The following is a 22,068-nucleotide window of genomic DNA, read 5'->3' as shown; positions in this document are numbered from 1 at the left end:
AATTACACATAGGGGGACTTTTATTTATGAGGCACATTTTTGAACCGGAAGTGTTCAGTTGTATTCAGCGCCTGTGTTTCTCAACTTGTTTTAAATTCGTGGTAAGTGTGACAGTTGTACATTTTTTTATTCACAATATAGATTTGTATTAATTGATCCACTCAGAGAAGAAACGATATGATATTGCGATTTATCGTTTTCAAAATTATTTGTTAAAACCCCCCTGCTATTTACTGTTGTGACCGTGACAATGTTCTCTTATGAGCCTGTTTAAAGAATAAGAACACATATGAAATGACCAAGTACAGCAAAAGAGAATAATTACATAAACTAGCCAATGTTTTGGGAAGACTTAGTTTTTTTTTGATTACGGTTCACACGTTAATAAGTAAAAAACCGTGAGGTTTCATTTTTTAACATTAGTTAATGTATATGTTAATGTTACGAACTAACCATGCGTAATACATTTGTTACAGTATCTGTTAATCTTTGTTAAAGTTAGTTAATAAAAATCGTGCTGTTGGTCATCGTTTGTTGTTCATGTTACTTCACAGTGCATTAATTAATGTTTAACTTTTGATTTGAATAATGCATTAGTAAATGTTAAAATTAACAAAGATTAATAAATGCTGAAGAAGTGCAGTTCATTATTAATGCATGTTAGGTAATGTAGTTAATTAATATGAACTAATGAAACCTTATTGTAAAGTGTTACCAAAAAACCTAATAAGGATTCAGCCTCGTTGTCATATAATATCTCACAATTTTGTTTGAAATTCACTACTTTCTGTTTCTCTCTCCTTCTCATATGCTGACTAATAATAATAATTGATCCCTTAACCTATGCAATAATCCATAATCCTAATGTTTTGTTCTGTTGTTTGCAGGAATAACACAGTGCCTGTGAAACAATGGGTTTGTATTGGACTGTTATTTATTTGCAAATAGGAAACTGTAATATCTCGATAAGCTTGTGTGCTATTTGCAGATGCTTTTAATGGTTGGATCCTCATCAATTCATTATTAATCCATTCATTCTTGTCAAAATGATCTGTTCTGGTAAATTTGCTCATATGCATGAGTCGGTTTAGCTTCCATTTACCCCTAAAGTGTTCAAATAACATTTTCCAGCAGATATTGAAGAAAGGACTTTCGGTGGTTGTGAGGGCCCAGATGCCATGTATGTAAAGCTGATCTCTTCAGACGGGCAAGAGTTTATTGTGAAGCGAGAGCACGCGTTAACCTCTGGCACAATCAAGGCTATGCTGAGTGGACCTGGTGAGTATGGAACATGTTCAAAGTCCTGCTGTGAAGAAACAGCATTTGTTTATTGTGGAATTCTTCCATCACTCCATTTTTTTTTTTTTGTGATATTTGATTAGGAGGAGGAAGTTCTAACATTTTGCATGTTTACTTCAAGGTCAGTTTGCTGAAAATGAAACCAATGAAGTGAACTTCCGGGAGATCCCGTCTCATGTTCTCTCCAAAGTTTGCATGTATTTTACCTATAAAGTGCGTTACACAAACAGCTCAACAGAAATCCCAGAATTCCCCATTGCTCCTGAGATTGCCTTGGAACTGCTCATGGCTGCGAACTTCCTGGACTGTTAGATGGTATAGGAGTATGCGTTATGTTGTGACCGACATTCATGCCATTTGGTTGCCATAATGTTTCAATGATTTTTGAGTTTATATTTATAAATGTTTTGCTTTATTGATCAATTTAGTTTTTTGTTATTGTTATGTTGTACTTTGAAATGACTAGATAGTTTGTTTTGTATGCAGAGTTTTTAAATGTCTTACATTCATTTTGTATTTGCAAGTCGTTTGCAGTTGTCCTAGTCTCGCGCAAGGAATAAATGTGGATGAAGCAAATGTATCACTGTCACACCTCTTTTTGTTTTGGCTGTGTCTTTCTGTTTTACAGCAAAAAAAAAAAAAAAATGGCGTGCATAAGTGAACACAGGGTAAAGGAAATATCTTTTTATATTTATATATATACTTCAAATTATGGCATGATTATGGCAACATTAAAAGGATGTTGATAAAAAAAAAAATGTCACCCAAAAATAAAAGATAAATGTTTAAAAAGTCGCTCCAAACCCAGGTTACTGACTTTCTTCATTCACTGAATAATTAATTAGTAGACTTAATATGTATTAATAGATAATAATATTAATATGAATTAATATTTAATGAACAATTAAAAAGATACTTCACCAGAAATAACAAAATCTTAAAAGTTTTTTTCTGTAACTAATGAATTAATAGACACTAATATTTATTAAAACGGAATAGATATTTATTAATTATAACTATTCAAAATAAATAAATATTAATAATTAAAGAATACTTAGCCTGAAAAATAAATCTGTATTTTGAAAGTTGTTCAAAAATGTGGCCTTCTTTGCTCTGACAATTTTTTTTACAGAATAATGAAATAATGTACATTTATATTTATCAAAAAATAATAGATGTTTATTAATTATAACTATTCATTATAATAAACAATTATTAATTAATTGATAATTAAAAAGAGTAAAAAAATCTGTTTATTGAAAGCAAGTCGTTCCAAATATGACTTTCTTCTGTGACAGAATAATAAAAAAGTAATATACATTTATATTTATTAAAAATAACATATATTTATAAATTACAACTATTCATAATGAATAAATACATTATTAACTTATTGATTAAAAAGAATACTTAAACCGAAAATAAAACTGTTGCCTATATTGAAAGTCTGTCGAAACCATAGACTGCAGGGTCGAAACCCATGTGACTTTCTTTTGAATAATGAAATAATAGGTATTTATTATCGCTATGATTAATTAACATACAACTAGTATTCATTTATTAGAATAATTTTGGACTAGCATACCTTCAGAGCGTGTTCTCGGAACACAGAAGCTCTCGTGTGTCACGTGACGGTGACGTCAGTCGCTTTGCGTTACTGTGCGCCACTGATGCAGGGGGATCCATCATGGCGTCGATGCAGGTAAGACCACAGCTGACATCTAACCCTGTTTAATATATCAACCACTTCTTGATCAGGTGTCGAGTGTGTCGTCTCTGATAGTGTAAATGGTGTTTTTTGGATACGCCTAATAAGGGGATCGAATATTGCTGTGTTATTTCTGAAATCATAACTTGTCCTCCTCGCTGTTTCTGAGCTGTCAGGGTGAGAATTGTCGGTGCTTTAAAAGCAACAGCTGGCGAGCATAAACTACTGATTTACCACAAACACAGTGAATGCAATGAGTAACGTTAAAATTAACGCGTTCTTACTAGAACTTTCATGTGTTTGCTATTGCTTGAAATTGCTTGAAATCATGATATCAATGTCTACTTATTTTTTTCCAGCCTTGCAAGGTTATTTGTGACTGTGCAGACATGACGTTATATTTTCATTCAACTTGATTTAATATTATTCAGTATCACTGTTTTATGTTAAATAGAATATTGCAAAAAATAGGCTATGTTTGTTGCCACAGTTCTCAGTGGTTATTACTGCTGTCAAATCGACGAAACTTAAAAGTTTATTTATATATATATATATATATATATATATATATATATAAATAAACTTTTAAGTTTCGTCGATATTTGTGTGTGTGTGTGTGTATATATATATATATATATATATATACACACACACACACAAATATATATATATATATATATATATATATACACACTCAAACACACAGACTATATATTTACAACCTTTCGTTTGATGCGATTAATCAATTCGACAGCACCAATATAATATCTACATTCAAATTAATGTTTTGAAACTGTGAATTATAATAGTTTTAAAAAATATATTATACTGTGATGTTGCAATGCTCGAATTAGTGCTGTTAAATCAATTAATCGCATCTAATATAGTTTTTGTTTATGTAATATTTGTGTGGTTACATATTATTATTATTATTATATATATATATATATATATATATATTATATAAACAAAAACCTTTTATGATGGATGTGATTAATCTTATATGTAATAATATATTCTTATGACTTAATGTTTAATTTGAAGAGCTATTTTGGACTGATATATTCCTGGCATATTCTTTAGATTACGGGGTTTTATTTAATTAATTACCCCTGGTTTTCTTTCCTTTCTTTGTTCAATACTTTCTTTCTCTCTATTTCTCAACAGAAAAGGTTACAGAAAGAACTGCTAGCCTTGCAGAATGATCCACCCCCTGGAATGACCCTAAATGAGAAGAGTGTACAGAACACCATCACACAGTAAGGCCAACACTTCCCGACCCTTTGTTTAATCTTATACCCATGTGTGTGATCACGGTGTACTTATTAACAGGCTAGATTTCTCAAGCCGCCCTGGATCAGGGATTGTCATATTTAAAAGTGAAATATGACTCTTTGCATTACGCTATTGTTGTTTTGTCAGGCCTGGAAAACTCTCACCCATTGTGGGCATATGTTCTAAATTTTAAACAAAACATTTCCCATGTGGTGTCATTTGTAAGGCTGCTGTGCCCGATGTATAATGATGTCTGCTCTGACTAATCAAAAATTAAAGCTCGTGAGGGTAGTATTGCTGTAACAAACCTTATTGACCTCTTTTTGGCTTGTGCATGGTCGTATCCGTGTCTAGGAATATATATAGCAGTCTTTTGAGAAAAACTGTCACAAGACAAAAAAGGTGCATCACATTGTTCCAGAAAGGATTACTTATCTGAATCTCAATATAACCAGTCTTGTGCTCAGTGGTGCATCTATTTGGAAACGAGCTGACTTCACATACAGTATGTGTTTATATCTTTCTGTGCTGCAGTAATGAGAATAAATGATTGACATAATTACTCGGTTTCAGAAAGCTAAACTTTGACAGCCAAGGGTTATAAGGTTTTGACAGCCAAGGTGTTCTTTTACGTAGCTCTGGTCGGTATTATGGGAACATAATGTAATTTCGGTCAGCCTAGAATTTTTATTCAGCCTTGTCTTGGTTCGTGTCTTGTCAAAGAAATGTCAGGTATGAGCTATAAGTTTAGCAGCTTGCCGAACGTGTTTGTCCTGTCTAATTGGTGTAATTGTTTATTGTTGTCCTTCAAGTTTTTTGGAGGATATTCTCTGTGATGTAGATTTGATATGAGTGCAGTTGTGGTGGGTTGAAACAAGCCCAACCAAATCCAACCTTGTTTTAAGATGCATTTGAACAGTATTACCTGTAGCGATTTGATAACACGTCTCATCATGGTTATACAATATAATTGCAAATATTTGAGATAACTCCAATAATTGTGCTGTTTAAATTTCAATCACATGTTGGAGGGATGCTCCGATCGATCGGCCGATAATCACTTTCTATGGGTGTATGCATCTCGATCATCTCCCTAGTTCAGTAGTCAGGGCACTAATTAGGGCGTCGGCCATTAAAGGGCTGTCTCAATCGCAAAATCCTTCCAGTGCATTGGAACATTCCCTAAAAAATCCCACAATGCATCTTAAAAACCAGGGAGCATCAATGCTCACTATGTTCCCTTACCGGAAATTACGTCACTCACATTTCTGAAGCGTCAAATCAAAAACGCACGAGCCAACTCAATAAATATAATGAAACGCAATAGAAGGTTTGTCGAAAAGAACAGGAATTATATTGGACAGGTTTATTCTTGCCTATTTCTTGGGGAAATCTTGTTAAAGCCAACATTTATTGTAGACATTTAATTTGAATAAAATGTAGCGTCACATTCTTTGACAAGCAAACATTTACCGCACTATCTAGATTTTAATTTAGGTCAAATACATGCTATTTTCTATGTGTATAAGCATAAAATGGAAAAAACTAATAAATAATACCAGTCACAACAGCAATGGTTCTCCCCTCTGCTATGTTTAAAGGTGCAGTATGTAATATTGACAGCTTGGCTAGTGATTGAAATGGGTACTGCAATCCAAATTAAAATATTGGGGAGTTTTTTTCCCCGCTCCCTCCTCCTTAGACTCGACGCGGGTTGCCAGATTGAGGACACACAACAGGAGTGAGTACAATTGACAATGGAAGGTGAGGAGACTTCCACACTGTAAACTGATGAGGTCATTTATCCACGTTTTAATATGCTTCATATTAAATGAAGCATTCTATAATGCATTATTCTATAATACAAATAAATGCAAATAAATATTCATAGATTTATTTTTTGAGCCAGTTCGTTTGCTTGCTTCCATAACAGCAATACGCTGTGTTTTTCGCCTACTGGCAACCCGGGGTGTCGAGATACTATTGGATAAATTGGCATTCTGACATTCTGACACAGAATGCACATTTCAGAGTAAAATAACTGGCTATAGCATTGTTTTTCAGTGAAACGAGTTTGTGAACTTAGCATGTCAAAAAATTTAGTTGATTGAGTTGCAAGCGAGTTGAGGGAACAACTAGTCCTGGTCCCTGTCAAGATTCTAGCAGCTGATTTTTGGACATATTGCAGTTTATTTAGCAAAGCATTTCAATAATCAATAGGGGAGAAAACAAACGTATTGATACATTTTTCTGCCACAGTAAAGGATTACATGGGGCGCAACCTTGCAATATTTCTGAGATGAAAAAATTACGTTTTAACAGTTTTTTTTTTTTGAAACTCTGAGACAGAGCCATCAACATTATAACCTGACTCCGCCAGATGGATTTGCTCCGCATATCCATCTGGAAACCTTCCGTTGAAGTAGTTTTGGTAAGGGGCGAAAATACTGGTTAGCTGATTGGCCTATGTTGGTGATAGACGGGCCAAATCAACCAATCAGATCAACGAAGCATATGACGTACTAACAGAGCGTATCTTTTCCTCTGAGAAAAGCCTCCAGAGCAGTGTTTTGCTCTTCTTTCAGTGAAGAAATACTCTGTAATTCCGATAAAACTTGCTCGATAGCCACGCTGATGCTAGTTTCATCCGCTGAAGCCGACATGTTCTTTAGACTGAACTGACGCGCTTCTCGTTGCGTCACACCTCAACCCGCCTCAAAGCCAACGCTGATTGGACGTTCGTTTGGTGAACTGCTCCCAAATTTTCTTTAACGGAAAGTATCCAGACTGATCTGCGAGTGAAACCTTGAAAGCTCGCGAGATCAGGATGGTCTCACGAGGCTATCAACATTAAGCATTAAAGACCTGGCTTTACGTAACTGGTGGGTTGAACCAATGATCATAACCTCTGTTTTATCTCTGTTAAGGCAAAGAAAATTTTGATTCATCCAAATTTTTTATCTCAGAAATGCAGTGTTCCAGAAAAACAACAGCCACGTGATCACCCGGTTTTGAGTGAATGTAAATCTGGGTGTCATCTGCATGCAAGTGAATCTTAAGTCCAAGAGATCTAAGGAGCTGACCAAGAGGAAAAATATACATGTTTAAAAGTAATGGACTCAGAGTCGACCCATGGGGAACACCAAATTTGACTAAATTGACTAATTTTGTGTCCACCCATGGCAACAAACTGCCTGCTGCCTGAAAGGTAAGACTAAAACCAGTTTAATGCAGTCTCAGAGGTGCCAAACACAGATTCCATACGAGTGAGTAATCTGGAATAATCGACAGTGTCAAAAGCCGCACTGATGTCAAGAAGAATCAGAATTAACAGGCAGCCCTAAATGGTAACCTTCACTTATGCTGTTTCAGTGCTATGATATTTGCAAAACCCAGATTGAAGGGGCTCAAACTAATTATTTAGTGTAAGATGAGTATACAATTGGGATGGCACAGTTCACTCGAATTTTGCCTGAGAAGTGGAGATTAGAAATGGGACGATAATTACTGAAATTGTCCAAATCGACATTAGTCTTTTTTGGTACAGGTGTAACGGCAGTCATTTTAAAAGCTGCTGGCACCACACCAGAGCGTAGAGTCGTTTAAAATACTCAGAACAACAGAGCTAACAGAGGCAAAACGTGCTTTAAAAACAAGTTGTTACAGGATCAACTATTGAGGTGGCAGCCTTCGTTTGTGAAACTTCTTTGGCCAGAGAGCTCAAATCAAGTGTGGAGATGTTCATTTCTTTGAGAAAATCATCACAGAGATTAGCAACGGTTTTTTTTTTTTTGGAAGATCTGTTACCTTTAAGCAGTCTGTTAATGACTTGAAACAACTGTCTGGGATTACTTTGATTATTAACAATTATCAGCGAAAAATATTGGGACCTAACGGATGCAATCTCTACCTTATATACATTTAAGTGGTCCTTCCACGCTTGGTGATGTATATTATGGCACTGCCAACTCTGGTATACAAAATATTTCATAGTTTCCCATTATTAAATACAACTTGAGAGGGGGGTTCATGTCCAATTTCCGACTAGGAAATATTTCCTTGGCATTAAAACCCCTTAATCTAAAGAATATGCTATGATATATCAGCCAGAAATAGCTCTTTAAATTAAAATTGAAAAGTCATATGAGATATATTATTACTTTTCAAGCAATGGAATATCTCATTACAATATTAAAGTGTGTGTAATTCCGATATGAAGGCAGCATTAGTTTGAAGCGCTTTATGTAAAGCACCTCTCATGTTTAAGACAACATGCAGCATCAATGTACATCGATATAAACGATATTGTCCGATCCTAGGGGAAAACTTTGAAATTACGTTCCACACACAGAGAAGTTCGCTACATATGTGTACTGAATGGAAAGTCCTGCACCGATCATTTTCGGTACAATCACACCCCTACCATCTTTAAAAGCATCTTCTCTCATGTGAAGTAATGTTCCATTCAACTAAGGCAGAAATGTGAGCTCCTGTGCCGACGCAGCACTGATGGTCCAGGAATATTTTCACTTTGCCTCCGGAATGTTCTCACTCTTCGGAAAACAAACTGCTGCTGTTGAAATGATAATGCTGTGGCAGGAAAATGGCCTTGTGGATGTCACTTTATCTGACGCTGGGGTTACTTTTACAAGAATTGTCGGTTTCCAGTTGTTCTGGCATTGAGATTGCAAATTTAAGGCTCAATCCCAATTCACCCCTAGGGCCCCTACCCCTTGTTTTCGAGTGTACCCCTTGGCCCTTAAAACAGAGTTACAAGGGCCAAGGGGTTGAAATATTCCCCTACAAAATGGAACAACCCTTCATGAACCCGATACGTCATCAGTCCTCGGCAATGGCTCTGCCGTTACGGAGTTTTTACAGGATTTCTCCATGACAACGACTGACAATCAGCGCAGCTGCTCTTAACTTTGAGGAAACATGATAATTATAACATTCCTTCCTCAAAATGTAGGTCTTTTCTGATTCGGAAAGGTAATTTATTATACAATTTCTTAATTTTAATGACTATATTATTATTATAAGAGTAAATAAAGTGCATGGTGGTGTCATCTGGCGCTAAATTTAAACGTTTAACCGTTTGCGAAGCCATCTCGCCGGTGATTTGCGATGCATTCTGTGAACTTTCTCGTAGCCCTCCGTTTGGATTGTGCCTCTGAAAAATCTCCGTTTCGGGGGCTATGTAGCCCTACCCCTTCGCCCTACCCCTCGATCTCAACAAGAATCGGGACACCCCTAATACAAGCATACATTTAGGCTCAATCCCAATTCACCCCTTGCCCCTACCCCTCTGTTTTGCGCGTTCACGTCTAGGGGTAGGGGCAAGGGGTGAATTGGGATTGAGCCTAAATGTATGCTTGTATTAGGGGTGTGCTTCTACTAAATTAACTTGTGATTCATTAATTAAATATGGTTAAATCTGTCAATAATATATTTTTAAATGCATATATATATTTATTTGTTACATTTTAGGCTAACGTGTCAACATGAGAAATTATCTGCATTTCTGTTCCCAAAAACTGAAGTTCATTAATTTAACCAAATTTATATGGCCCTCTGTGCCAGATGTTTCCTCCAGTGATATCAGGCCTTGTATGCTAGTAATCTCAGTGTGAAATGCTTTAGCATTAGTGAAGGACACACATGTGAGCTGTGAGCACACAGTGATATTATATCCCAGTGAGTCCCATGTGTCGAGTCAGGAAAATCACCTCCCTCTTTAGTTCTCTGTCCATTTTCACTCTCACTTAAATACCTTTGTCACTAGGAAAGGAAGGCGTGTCAAATTGCTCTCTATAAGTTTATGATAGCCAAAATGACTGAAAATTGACTTGAATATCCCAGAGCAACTTGGGTCAAGGATTTTCTGCCAGTAAAGAGCCATCATCTGTTTGACCGCTGACATAGTGGCGCTTCCCTTATTGTTCAGGTCTGGATATTTAATGGTTGTCTTGTCTTTCATTGCTCATTATTTTGCTACTTCCTGTCTCTCTCTTTTTATGGCTGAAGTTAAACAGTCATATATATTTTTTCTCTCTCAATAGTTTCTACTTTGTTTGCAATTTCCGATACGGATAACCAAATGTAATGAATTCGTTTTGCATTATAAGTGATTTATCAAAGTGTGTGTGTGAGTGACGGAGGGATTTTCAATTTGTGAACATAGAGCAGGATATAGAGTACAAGGGAGAGGAAACAGTCAATGCATTCACATGTTTCAGACTCATGTGACAAACTTAATCATGTTCTGTCTGTAACAGTAAAATAGTAACAGTGTCATTAATATTATGTCACTTGTCATACTGCACTGAGGTGTGGTCTTCTGCAACTAAAAAGGACTTGTCAAAAATTCAGGTTGCGCAAAATAAAGCAGCAAGACTTGTCATGGGATGCTCAATTAAAACAAGTAGAGATCAGATGTATTCTACTCTTTCATGGCTCACTTTAAACCAAAGAATAACAGTTACTTTAAGCACTATGATATATAACACATAGACAATGAAAATGCCTATTTCTCTGTTTAATCAAATAGTGTATTGTAATTCTGTGCATAATCATAACACCAGAAAGGCAAATAATGGTCATTACGACCCCCTATCCAAAAACTAATTTTATGAAGAAAACCGTCCTGTATAGAGCTATAGTCGTCTGGAATAACATTCCCGTTGAAGTTCGTCAGCTTTGTTATAAGCTGTCATTTAAAAGAAGTTTAAGGTGTTATGTGTTGATGTATATGTTTTGATTAAGGTAATTTTATATTATAAGTTGGTATTTATATTTAGTCTTATTATGAATTGAAACTAGATTGTATGTATGTGTTTGTGTATGTATGTACATGTATGAAATGTGTATATGTGTTAACTGTGATGACTGAAATGTTTTTGTTTTTGTTGTAATGACATTTTTTTTTTAGTATGGACCCCAGGAAGACTAGCTGATTGCACAGACTTTCAGCTAATGGGATCCTAAAAATAAACAAAATAAACAAATACAGCATTTTACATCACAGTATGTATGCCATGTGATACTGTAAACAGATTACCATGGTAGAGACTTCCACATTACTGTATATGGCACAGTGAGAACATTTACTGTATTGCCAGCAAACTCTATTCTAGCACAAAACCTCATGACAGTTTCATAACTTCATCACACCTTTTGATAACACACTGAATAGATACTATTACAAACATTATGGATTTTATGTTACGTAAGTTAGGTAATGGTATTTTCTAATGTATTACTGTAATTATTTCAGCAACAAGTGTGATATGTATTTTGCTTTGTTTGCTATTAAATTAACTGATTGTTAAAAGTACTAGATTGAAAGAAGATCATACTGTTGTGTTTTGGTGATTAAACCAAATGTTCTCATTACATATTGCAATAATCTTGTGTTTGAAACAATAGTTATGTGGACTGAAATGTGTGTAACTGTTATGAAAGCATGGGATCAAGTTTTGAAAGAATGACTAGCTGTGTTACAAGTGTAATCTGTTTGGATTTTTGTACTAAGAGTTGAAAATGTACACCTAAAGTACCAAAGCGAATAAAAAAACTAATGTCTTTCTGCTTCTCTTTACAGATGGATTGTGGATATGGAAGGAGCGTCTGGTACTCTTTATGAAGGGGAGAAATTTCAGCTTCTATTTAAATTTAGTGGTCGTTATCCCTTTGACTCGCCTCAGGTAATTCTAAATATTTTTTATTAACTTTATTTAATTCTAAATAAAGTGTATTTAATATACCGTAGTCTAAATGTATATTTTTAGAATATATTTTTAATTGCAAAATTAATAGGAATTATTCTTTATTTGAATTAATTTTTTTCTGGTCAGTGTTATTTTACTTTATATAGTTTTTTATTAACATTTTGAATTAGCTTTTATTTTTATATTTTCAGTTTTTATTTAGTAGTGCTTATGTATCATTTTTTTTTTTTTTTTAAATATTTGTAAATGGTTTATTTAAATTTTAGTTTTAGTGGTCGGTTTAATATTTTAACCTAAACTCATTTCATCTAAAAATTCATTTAGTTTGTTTTTCATCTAATATTTATATTTTATTTCATTTAAGCTTTCAGTTAACAAAAATACTTTTAATAATTTTAGTTTTAGACAACAGTAACACTGGTTTTCCATCTACCATTTTTTTATATTTCTGTATGTAGGCAGAGACAAATCATATACACAAGTGCGATCGCTCATGGCAACATTAACTTCTCCTCCATTTGCTTACACTCAACTACAATCACTCACAGTAGGCGGATCACATGTACCTGCACATTTGCATAAAATCAAACTTTGTGCATTGCTATACTCACTTTAATATTCATTTGTAGTAGCTGAGTATACATTATAGGGTCAACTAAAGTCTGTTTTGCACCTACAACAGTAAAATAATAGGATCAATCTGCACAAGATTGAACTTGTAGACTGCGGATTTAAAGGCCACATTTGAGGGGATTAGCTCTGATCTTATTTTACATATCAGTCCCACTATAAATAACAGACCACCGGTATAGACCAAATTAGATAAACAAGCTCACACGCCACTTTAGAGTTAAGAACTGCATGACTCTATGGAGGCAGGGACTGTTATAGTCGAAAAAATGCATTAGAACAAGTGACAGAAATACTGTTGATGGTTTAGAGCTGATACAAAGTCTAAATGGAGCTAAGGTAAGTGTATGCCTTAGTGTATATTCTTGGTCAAATGACTTTTACATGTGATAAAGGAAGGAAGCACTTAAGATTAAAAGTGACTGATGAACAACCTTTTTGTTGCTGAAGTGGCCCTAGCAGAGTTTGTGTGCATTAAGTGCATTTAATCGGAAGTGAGACACTGGCTGTATTATGATCGCGAGCGCTCTATGCTTTTCCGTATGTAAGTCCGGATCTGGCGCCGGCTTCTCATTCAGCCGGCTGTCTCTGTCTCCACCTCCTAATCTAGCGGCCTCATGCCAATTGTGAGGACTAAGCACTGGCTTATGATTTAAAGGGATAGTTCACCCCAAAATTAACATTCTGTCATCATTTGCTCGTCCTTGTGTTGTTCCAAATCCAAATGACTTTCTTTGTTATGTGGAACACAAAAGGAGAAGTTTTGAAGAATGTCCATGCTGCTCTTTTCCATGAAGTGAATGTGGACTGAAGCTCTCAAGCTCTGAAAAGGATCAAAATCACCATAAAAGCATCATAAAATTATAGTCTATACTAAATGGACTAAATTTCAAGTCCTCTGAATTTATACAGGTCCTTCTAAAAAAATTACCATATTGTGATAAAGTTCATTATTTTCCATAATGTAATGATAAAAATTAAACTTTCATATATTTTAGATTCATTGCACACCAACTGAAATATTTCAGGTCTTTTATTGTTTTAATACTGATGATTTTGGCATACAGCTCATGAAAACCCAAAATTCCTGTCTCAAAAAATTAGCATATTTCATCCGACCAATAAAATAAGTGTTTTTAATACAAAAAAAAAGTCAACCTTCAAATAATTATGTTCAGTTATGCACTCAATAGTCAATACTTGGTCGGGAATCCTTTTGCAGAAATGACTGCTTCAATGCGGCGTGGCATGGAGACAATCAGCCTGTGGCACTGATGCTGAGGTGTTATGGAGGCCCAGGATGCTTCGATAGCGGCCTTAAGCTCATCCAGAGTGTTGGGTCTTGCGTCTCTCAACTGTTCTCTTCACAATATCCCACAGATTCTCTATGGGGTTCAGGTCAGGAGAGCTGGCAGGCCAATTGAGCACAGTAATAAAATGGTCAGTAAACCATTTACCAGTGGTTTTGGCACTGTGAGCAGGTGCCAGGTCGTGCTGAAAAATGAAATCTTCAACTCCATAAAGCTTTTCAGCAGATGGAAGCATGAAGTGCTCCAAAATCTCCTGATAGCTAGCTGCATTGACCCTGCCCTTGATAAAACACAGTGCACCAACACCAGCAGCTGACATGGCACCCCAGACCATCTCTGACTGTGGGTACTTGACACTGGACTTCAGGCATTTTGGCATTTCCTTCTCCCCAGTCTTCCTCCAGACTCTGGCACCTTGATTTCCGAATGACATGCAAAACTGAGCAACAGTCCAGTGCTGCTTCTCTGTAGCCCAGGTCAGGCGCTTCTGCCGCTGTTTCTGGTTCAAAAGTGGCTTGACCTGGGGAATGCGGCACCTGTAGCCCATTTCCTGCACACGCCTGTGCACGGTGGCTCTGGATGTTTCTACTCCAGACTCAGTCCACTGCTTCCGCAGGTCCCCCAAGGTCTGGAATCGGTCCTTCTCCACAATCTTCCTCAGGGTCCGGTCACCTCTTCTCGTTGTGCAGCGTTTTTTGCCACACTTTTTCCTTCCCACAGACTTCCCACTGAGGTGCCTTGATACAGCACTCTGGGAACAGCCTATTTGTTCAGAAATTTCTTTCTGTCTTACCCTCTTGCTTGAGGGTGCCAATGATGGCCTTCTGGACAGCAGTCAGGTCGGCAGTCTTACCCATGATTGCGGTTTTGAGTAATGAAACAGGCTGGGAGTTTTTAAAAGCCTCAGGAATCTTTTGCAGGTGTTTAGAGTTAAAGGTTCTCTAAGCGATCCTGGGTGACGTCACTTCTTGTTGACGTTCGAACTATTGTCAAACAAAACGGAGGCTAGCTAGACCCTCCCTCCTCCTCATCCGCACACTAACCCCCCAAACCACACCCCCAAACCCTTCTTATCGGTCATTGGCTGGAACAGTTTGTTATGTTTCGGGCAGCGGGTCGCCGCAGTTTGCTTTTGTTGCTGTTTGTGGAGCCTGGGGTGTCTGCAGAGATCGCGTTTCTTTACAGTGTGTTCAGGGGACAGGCAGCTAGCGGATAGTGAGGAGATGCTTGCTGTATGTGACAAAAAATGTTTTGGCCTAAAAAACGCGTGACGTCGCTTAGAGCACCTTTAATTAGTTGATTCAGATGATTAGGTTAATAGCTCGTTTAGAGACCCTTTTCATGATATGCTAATTTTTTGAGACAGGAATTTTGGGTTTTCATGAGCTGTATGCCAAAATCATCATTATTAAAACAATAAAAGACCTGAAATATTTCAGTTGGTGTGCAATGAATCTAAAATATATGAAAGTTTAATTTTTATCATTACATTATGGAAAATAATGAACTTTATCACAATATGCTAATTTTTTGAGAAGGACCTGTATAATAGCTTTGTGGGAGGAACAGGTCAAACTTGAAGTTTTTGTTCATGGAAAATATTGCTTAACCACCATAGTAAAGTCAAATCACCTTTATTTATATAGCGCTTTATACAATACAGATTGTTTCAAAGCATCGATGAACCGAAAAATAACAATCAAAGATGCAAACTTCATCAAATATGAGACATTTTAAATTATGCTTTAAAGCATCGGTACAGAAGACAATAGTGTCATTATTCAGCTGAAGTCTGAACTTTCTCAGTTCAGTTCAATGACTGTGTAAAGTTCATTATGAAATTAGAAGACTATAGTGTTGTTATTCACTTTGAGTCAGTTCAATGTTAATTCAATTTTGTTCAATAACTCGTCGATGTTGCAAAATTTGTCAGTTGTGAAAAAAAGTTGAGTACGGATACAAGGCAGCTCTGCAGAAAACTGTGGTGTCATCGTCGTTCAAGGTTTCTTCAAGTGTCTATCAAATGGTCACCATTTATTGTCATTGTATTGAAAAGAGCAGCTTGGAGCAAGGCAACCACACATGGTCATAGTGTACCATATTGAAAGATTTTTTATGTTGTGTTTTGACAGGTAATGTTCACAGGAGACAATATACCTGTCCATCCCCATGTTTATAGCAATGGCCACATCTGCCTGTCCATCTTAACGGAGGATTGGTCACCAGCTCTTTCGGTGCAGTCTGTTTGTCTTAGCATTATTAGCATGCTGTCTAGCTGCAAAGAGAAGGTAAGTGTCTCGCGTCACAATGCAATAGTTTTCTTGATGTGTACCAGAGCTGCACAATTCTTGATAATTTGAGAATCACAGTTTAAAATAGAGATCACGGTTCTCCCAGTATTCTGGCAAACTGTTAATTGCTACAGTTAAAAATGTATGTTCTATATGGTATGAATGTGTGTAGTATAAATGAAATTCGGACATACTACACCCGTCATGTTGTCACTGTCATGTGACTTACGGCTACAGTTGTGATGCTTCACCTTTTTTCACAAGTCCTCTCCCGTGGCCTCATGGGATAGTAAAGTGTCCATCGAATGTACTCTTCAGAATCTTGCCGGAAGTAGTAGGTCATCCAGGGACTCTTCACCTACTGTTTTTTTATTAATACTACGAATTCGGAAATATTTCTACTACTCGGTTCACATACTGTTTTTTTGCCTACCATATAGTATGGAAGCATATTCAGACGCAGCGAGCGTTTTTGAACGAATCTCTTGAATGAATGTTTCAATGACAAATACATGTTTTTAACTTGTCACCATCTACAGGTGTAATATAATTGATACAATCTTTATTTGAAGCATCAAATTACTTTCAAAAGGTGGTTTCCTCTATTTTGATCACTAACGTAGATATCAGTGTTTATATCCGAACTATAAGCCTTTATCCCAGTACTTCTGTGATCATTTAAGTTATTGTAACACAGAAATAATGATACTGTCTGGTTCAAAAGCCTGTTTGTGACGCTGTTTCATACCTATACAAATGCTGTCTCTGGATCAGCGGAAGTGCCAACAGAGATTTGAATGTTCGCTGTGATCGTACTTGTCAAATGTTTAATAGACAAAGCCGAATCGTTGTCATTTAGGAATAAGATCATGTGGGTGTTAACATCGAGATTGCGATCTTTTAGCTTTGGGTTATTGTATCTCTTTGGATTCTAAAGTTACAGTGCAGATGAATGTGTAAAGATAGCACACTAATATGGGACATATATGTTTGTTCATTAGTTACAATAGTAAGACATTAACCGCATCACACAGCTATATTTGGTGCCTTTCTGAATCAATGGCTTACTTATTATAAATGTGTCTTAACGCTGACTTTTTGACAGTTTATACGACCTTAGTGACAGAGGAAAACAGTCGAACCTTAGGCATTTGTAATCGGTTCAATTCACCCACTTATTCAAACATTTTTCTTGACAAAATGTAAAAGAAACTCCAAAATGCTTAAGTTTCATACATTTGCATTGATTTTTGCAAACATTGTCTCCGTAAACTAGTTTCACGTATGTAGTATATACACTACCGTTCAAAAGGATATATATATATATATATTTTTTTTTAAGAAATAAATACATTTATACTGCAAGGATGCATTAAATTAATTAAAAGTGACAGTAAAGACATTTATAAAGTTGAAAGTTTTTTATTTTAAATAAATGCTGTTCTTTTTTTATTCATTAAAGAATCATGAGAAAAATGTAGCACAGTTTCCACAAAATTATTAAGCAGCACAACTGTTTTCAACATTGATAATAATCAGAAATGTTTCTTGAAAATCAAATCAGCATATTATAATGATTTCTGAAGGATCACGGGACACTAAAGACTGAAGTAATAATGCTGAAAATTCAGCTTTAGGGAGTAAATCACATTTTAAAATGCATTCAAATGTAAAAAGATATATTAAACCAAAAATATATCAAAATATTACTGTTTTACTGTATTTTTGATCAAATATATGCAGCTTTAGTGAGCATAAGAGACTACTTTCAAAAACATTAAAAAAGCATGCCGTCCTCAAACTTGAACGGTAGTTTATATAAAAATATATTTATTATAATTATTTTTATTTATTTATGCTTTTTTCTTTACAGAGGCGGCCACCTGATAACTCCTTTTATGTACGGACATGTAATAAAAATCCAAAGAAGACAAAATGGTGGTATCATGGTAAGAACTCGTTTAATATGAAAATTGCTAAAACATTTCTAGTGGAAATGCATTTTAAATGTATTTAAAATATGCCTTTTTTTCCCACAGATGATACCTGTTAATATGAACTTTCTAGAACTCCCGGAGGGAAGAAGTCCTACTGACCTATAAAAGCACTTTTTTTAAATCATATGGTCTCTGAACTTTAACCTTGGACTCAAACTCAAGCATGGACTCAGACCACAAACATGGGAGATGATGTCAGCTGTGTTACCGGTAACCAGTTGGATGCATGTTTAGGGGGAAAAAAACGATGAAGAATGGAAATACATTTTTAGAGAGGAAATGGAAACGGACCCATCGTTTGTTTGGTGTGGAGAAATTAAAATTTATCCAGGAAGAATGAATTTTTTTCATAGTGAGATTATTGTTGTTTTGGATCACACATGTTCCTGTTCTGTTTTGTCATTGGTATATTTTAAGGTCCATGTGTCACGTGCAATAACAAGAACGGGTGCATAGCAGGGCCAATAATGAGAAATCCAAATCATATTGTAGAAATTCAAAACAAAACTGGAAAAGAATGTAATGTCCCTTTGATTTTCTCTTTCCATTTATTCCTACGGAAATGATATGCACTGTGAAACAATGCAGACATGCAGTTCTAATGATGGCGAGCCATTCCAGCAGGGAGAATTTGGATGCTCCACTGAAAATAGTTTAATTTAAGAATGGTACAGTTCTATCTCATTCATCTCCAGTTCTGACATCATTGCAAATGGCGGTTTCATTGTCACTTATGCTTGTTGGGACTATATTTGGTCTGCATGAGCATTAGAACCAACCCTGACCATCCATGAACTTATATTTACCTCTACCAAGTCATATGGGATGGAACCAGTGTTCTGTGTAGTTTTGGCATTAAAGCTAAGCTAGGTAACCCAATATATTGAATGTTGGCAAGAAAGTTCTGTATTCTTATTTGTATAAAATGTTTTGTATTGAGATGTAAGCTCAAATCTCTTTAAACTATTCCATCTTTAAAGGTTTCTTCCTTGTTTTCTTCCACACATTTTTGGTCATGCTTTTACTTTTTTGTGCAAGAGTTAAAGAATGGCAGTATGTTTGGGAGTGTATGTCTTATTTAATTCTGGGTACTTTATTCTCTGTAACCTCAGATGGTTTGGAAGTTATTGTGGTTTGTATATTCTCAAGATGTTGATTATCCTGGTCATACTTGTCTGGCTCAGGTCATTTTTTTTCAAGAAAAAGAAAAATCACAAATATTCCTAAATATTTTCCATTCGATTATATTTTCCCTTAAAGGACTGTTACATAGTTTAATAAAAATGTATGCATAATATTACTCTTAAAAGTGATATTAACTAAACTGGCAGCATGGTCTACAGATAGACAAATCATATAAATGCAGAGCACATATTTGATCATGTTTGGATCCTGCACTTTTCCCACAAATTATTTCTCCAAAAATTAGTGTTACTGGGGTCAAAGATTATCAGTAGTTTGCCATTTGTCATCTGGAATAATAATAATAATAATAATAAAGAAAATATTCTGTCCCTAACAGTTATATATGTTTGATGTTAATGTTTTATTTTACACTATTGATTAACTTCATACACTCCAAAGATGTATTTTTTAGCCATGTATTCAGAAATACTTGAATATTCCAAACCTGGTTGGCTTGTCTTCTTTTCCATTGTCGGTGATACTTCCAAGTGAATGTGTTGGAGTAGAAAAAAAATGCAGATGGCCATGATTCTTCCCTCTGCACACAATATCAGGATACTTTATTTTGTGTTACACATGTAATTGTCCTTACTACTGAAAGAAAATGTGTGACAACAGGGCTAAACTTGAATGTGTGATTGGTGGTTGAGAATTATATTGGTATTATATTGGACACCTGTCAACATTTGAAAGGAAGCCAATAAGTGTACACGGTTAAGTAGACTTGGGTATCTAAACTTTTTTTTTGTTTGTTAATGAAGGGTTCTAATAAAATTTTGGGTTGCAAGTTACAGGATGTAATAGGAGTTTTTCTTATTCTTTTTTGGTATGTACAAATTATGTAAGTTGTCCCTTTTAATTTAAAAATAAAAATACAGGTTTTGAGTGAGTCTTTATCATTTACTCTCTGCATAATCACAGTTGTTTTCAGATGCAAATTCTTCAGATGCAAAAGCCTCTAAGTCCCATCTGAAACTTTCTTCTAAAATTAGCATTTTTATCAGGTATATTTAAGTACAGTAATTTCACTCTAATGACAATTAATAGGTAATTGCCATTGCCATTAAAGTGAAATAACTGAACATAAACATACAAGCTTGATAAAAATGATCATTCTAGAAGAAAAATTTAGATGGCATTTAGAGGCTTTTGCATCTGAAGTCTTCATATACACTCACCGGCCACTTTATTAGGTACACCTGTCCAACTGCTCGTTAACACTTAATTTCTAAGCAGCCAATCACATGGCGGCAACTCAGTGCATTTAGGCATGTAGACATGGTCAAGACAATCTCCTGCAGTTCAAACCGAGCATCAGTATGGGGAAGAAAGGTGATTTGAGTGACTTTGAACGTGGCATGATTGTTGGTGCCAGAAGGGCTGGTCTGAGTATTTCAGAAACTGCTAATCTACTGGGATTTTCACGCACAACCATCTCTAGGGTTTACAGAGAATGGTCCGAAAAAGAAAAAACATCCAGTGAGCGGCAGTTCTGTGGGCGGAAATGCCTTGTTGATGCCAGAGGTCAGAGGAGAATGGCCAGACTGGTTCGAGCTGATAGAAGGGCAACAGTGACTGAAATAACCACTCGTTACAACCGAGGTATGCAGCAAAGCATTTGTGAAGCCACAACACGCACAACCTTGAGGCGGATGGGCTACAACAGCAGAAGACTCCACCGGGTACCACTCATCTCCACTCCAAATAGGAAAAAGAGGCTACAATTTGCAAGAGCTCACCAAAATTGAACAGTTGAAGACTGGAAAAATGTTGCCTGGTCTGATGAGTCTCGATTTCTGTTGAGACATTCAGATGTTAGAGTCAGAATTTGGCGTAAACAGAATGAGAACATGGAACCATCATGCCTTGTTACCACTGTGCAGGCTGGTGGTGGTGGTGTAATGGTGTGGGGGATGTTTTCCTGGCACACTTTAGGCCCCTTAGTGCCAATTGGGCATCGTTTAAATGCCACGGCCTACCTGAGCATTGTTTCTGACCATGTCCATCCCTTTATGGCCACCATGTACCCATCCTCTGATGGCTACTTCCACCATGTCACAAAGCTCTAATCATTTCAAATTGGTTTCTTGAACATGACAATGAGTTCACTGTACTAAAATGGCCTCCACAGTCACCAGATCTCAACCCAATAGAGCATCTTTGGGATGTGGTGGAACGGGAGATTCGCATCATGGATGTGCAGCCGACAAATCTGCGGCAACTGTGTGATGCCATCATGTCAATATGGACCAAACTCCCTGAGGAATGCTTCCAGCACCTTGTTGAATCTATGCCACGAAGAATTGAGGCAGTTCTGAAAGCAAAAGGGGGTCCAACCCGTTCCTAGCATGGGGTACCTAATAAAGTGGCCGGTGAGTGTATATATACATAACGGTGCCTGACTGCATTGTGCCAAATTTAAAGTTTGGTGGAGGGGGGGTTGTGGTGTGGGGTTGTTTTTCAGGGGTTGGGCTTGTCCCCTTAGTTACAGTGAAAGGAACTCTTAATGCTTCAGCATTCTCAATGCTCCCAACTTTGTGGGACCAGTTTGGGGATGGCCCCTTCCTGTTCCAACATGACTGCGCACCAGTGTACAAAGCAAGGTCCATAGAGACATTGATGAGCGAGTTTGGTGGAACTTGA

The 22,068-nt window shown here is 36.2% G+C and overlaps 2 protein-coding genes across 3 annotated transcripts; both read left to right on the top strand.

The window, feature by feature from the left end:
• The first annotated feature begins 13 nt into the window (after positions 1 to 13).
• Positions 14 to 1,875, top strand: eloca (elongin C paralog a). Of its 2 annotated transcripts, none has more exons than XM_056254032.1 (4): positions 14 to 101; positions 888 to 915; positions 1,132 to 1,278; positions 1,421 to 1,875. In XM_056254032.1, exons 2-4 carry the CDS (start codon positions 912 to 914, stop codon positions 1,609 to 1,611), a joined length of 342 nt encoding a protein of 113 aa, XP_056110007.1. In that variant the 5' UTR covers positions 14 to 101; positions 888 to 911; the 3' UTR covers positions 1,612 to 1,875. The 2 variants fall into 2 exon arrangements, with proteins under 2 accessions (XP_056110007.1, XP_056110008.1); XM_056254033.1 differs by having other exon boundaries at positions 18 to 101; positions 1,135 to 1,278.
• Positions 1,876 to 2,898: 1,023 nt separating this feature from the next.
• On the top strand, positions 2,899 to 18,818 carry ube2wb (ubiquitin conjugating enzyme E2 Wb). The gene is made up of 6 exons (XM_056254144.1): positions 2,899 to 3,001; positions 4,175 to 4,266; positions 11,886 to 11,988; positions 16,085 to 16,240; positions 18,117 to 18,192; positions 18,283 to 18,818. The coding sequence occupies exons 1-6, from the start codon at positions 2,987 to 2,989 to the stop codon at positions 18,294 to 18,296; spliced, it is 456 nt and encodes a 151-aa protein (XP_056110119.1). The 5' UTR covers positions 2,899 to 2,986; the 3' UTR covers positions 18,297 to 18,818.
• Positions 18,819 to 22,068: the final 3,250 nt, after the last annotated feature.

This window comes from Rhinichthys klamathensis, unplaced genomic scaffold (assembly GCF_029890125.1).
Source record: "Rhinichthys klamathensis goyatoka isolate OS25496 unplaced genomic scaffold, OSU_Roscu_1.1 h1tg000110l_1, whole genome shotgun sequence".
In the NCBI taxonomy this organism is placed as follows: Eukaryota; Metazoa; Chordata; class Actinopteri; order Cypriniformes; family Leuciscidae; genus Rhinichthys; species Rhinichthys klamathensis.
The sequence above is the reverse complement of the archived record's forward strand: the minus strand, read 5'-3'. Positions and strand labels throughout refer to the sequence as shown.

Coding starts and splice junctions, on each gene's coding strand:
- ube2wb (XM_056254144.1), top strand. Junction 4,267..11,885: donor GTACAGAACACCATCACACA/GTAAGGCCAACA, acceptor TTCTCTTTACAG/ATGGATTGTGGATATGGAAG. Junction 11,989..16,084: donor ATCCCTTTGACTCGCCTCAG/GTAATTCTAAAT, acceptor GTGTTTTGACAG/GTAATGTTCACAGGAGACAA.
- eloca (XM_056254032.1), top strand. Junction 1,279..1,420: donor GGCTATGCTGAGTGGACCTG/GTGAGTATGGAA, acceptor GTTTACTTCAAG/GTCAGTTTGCTGAAAATGAA.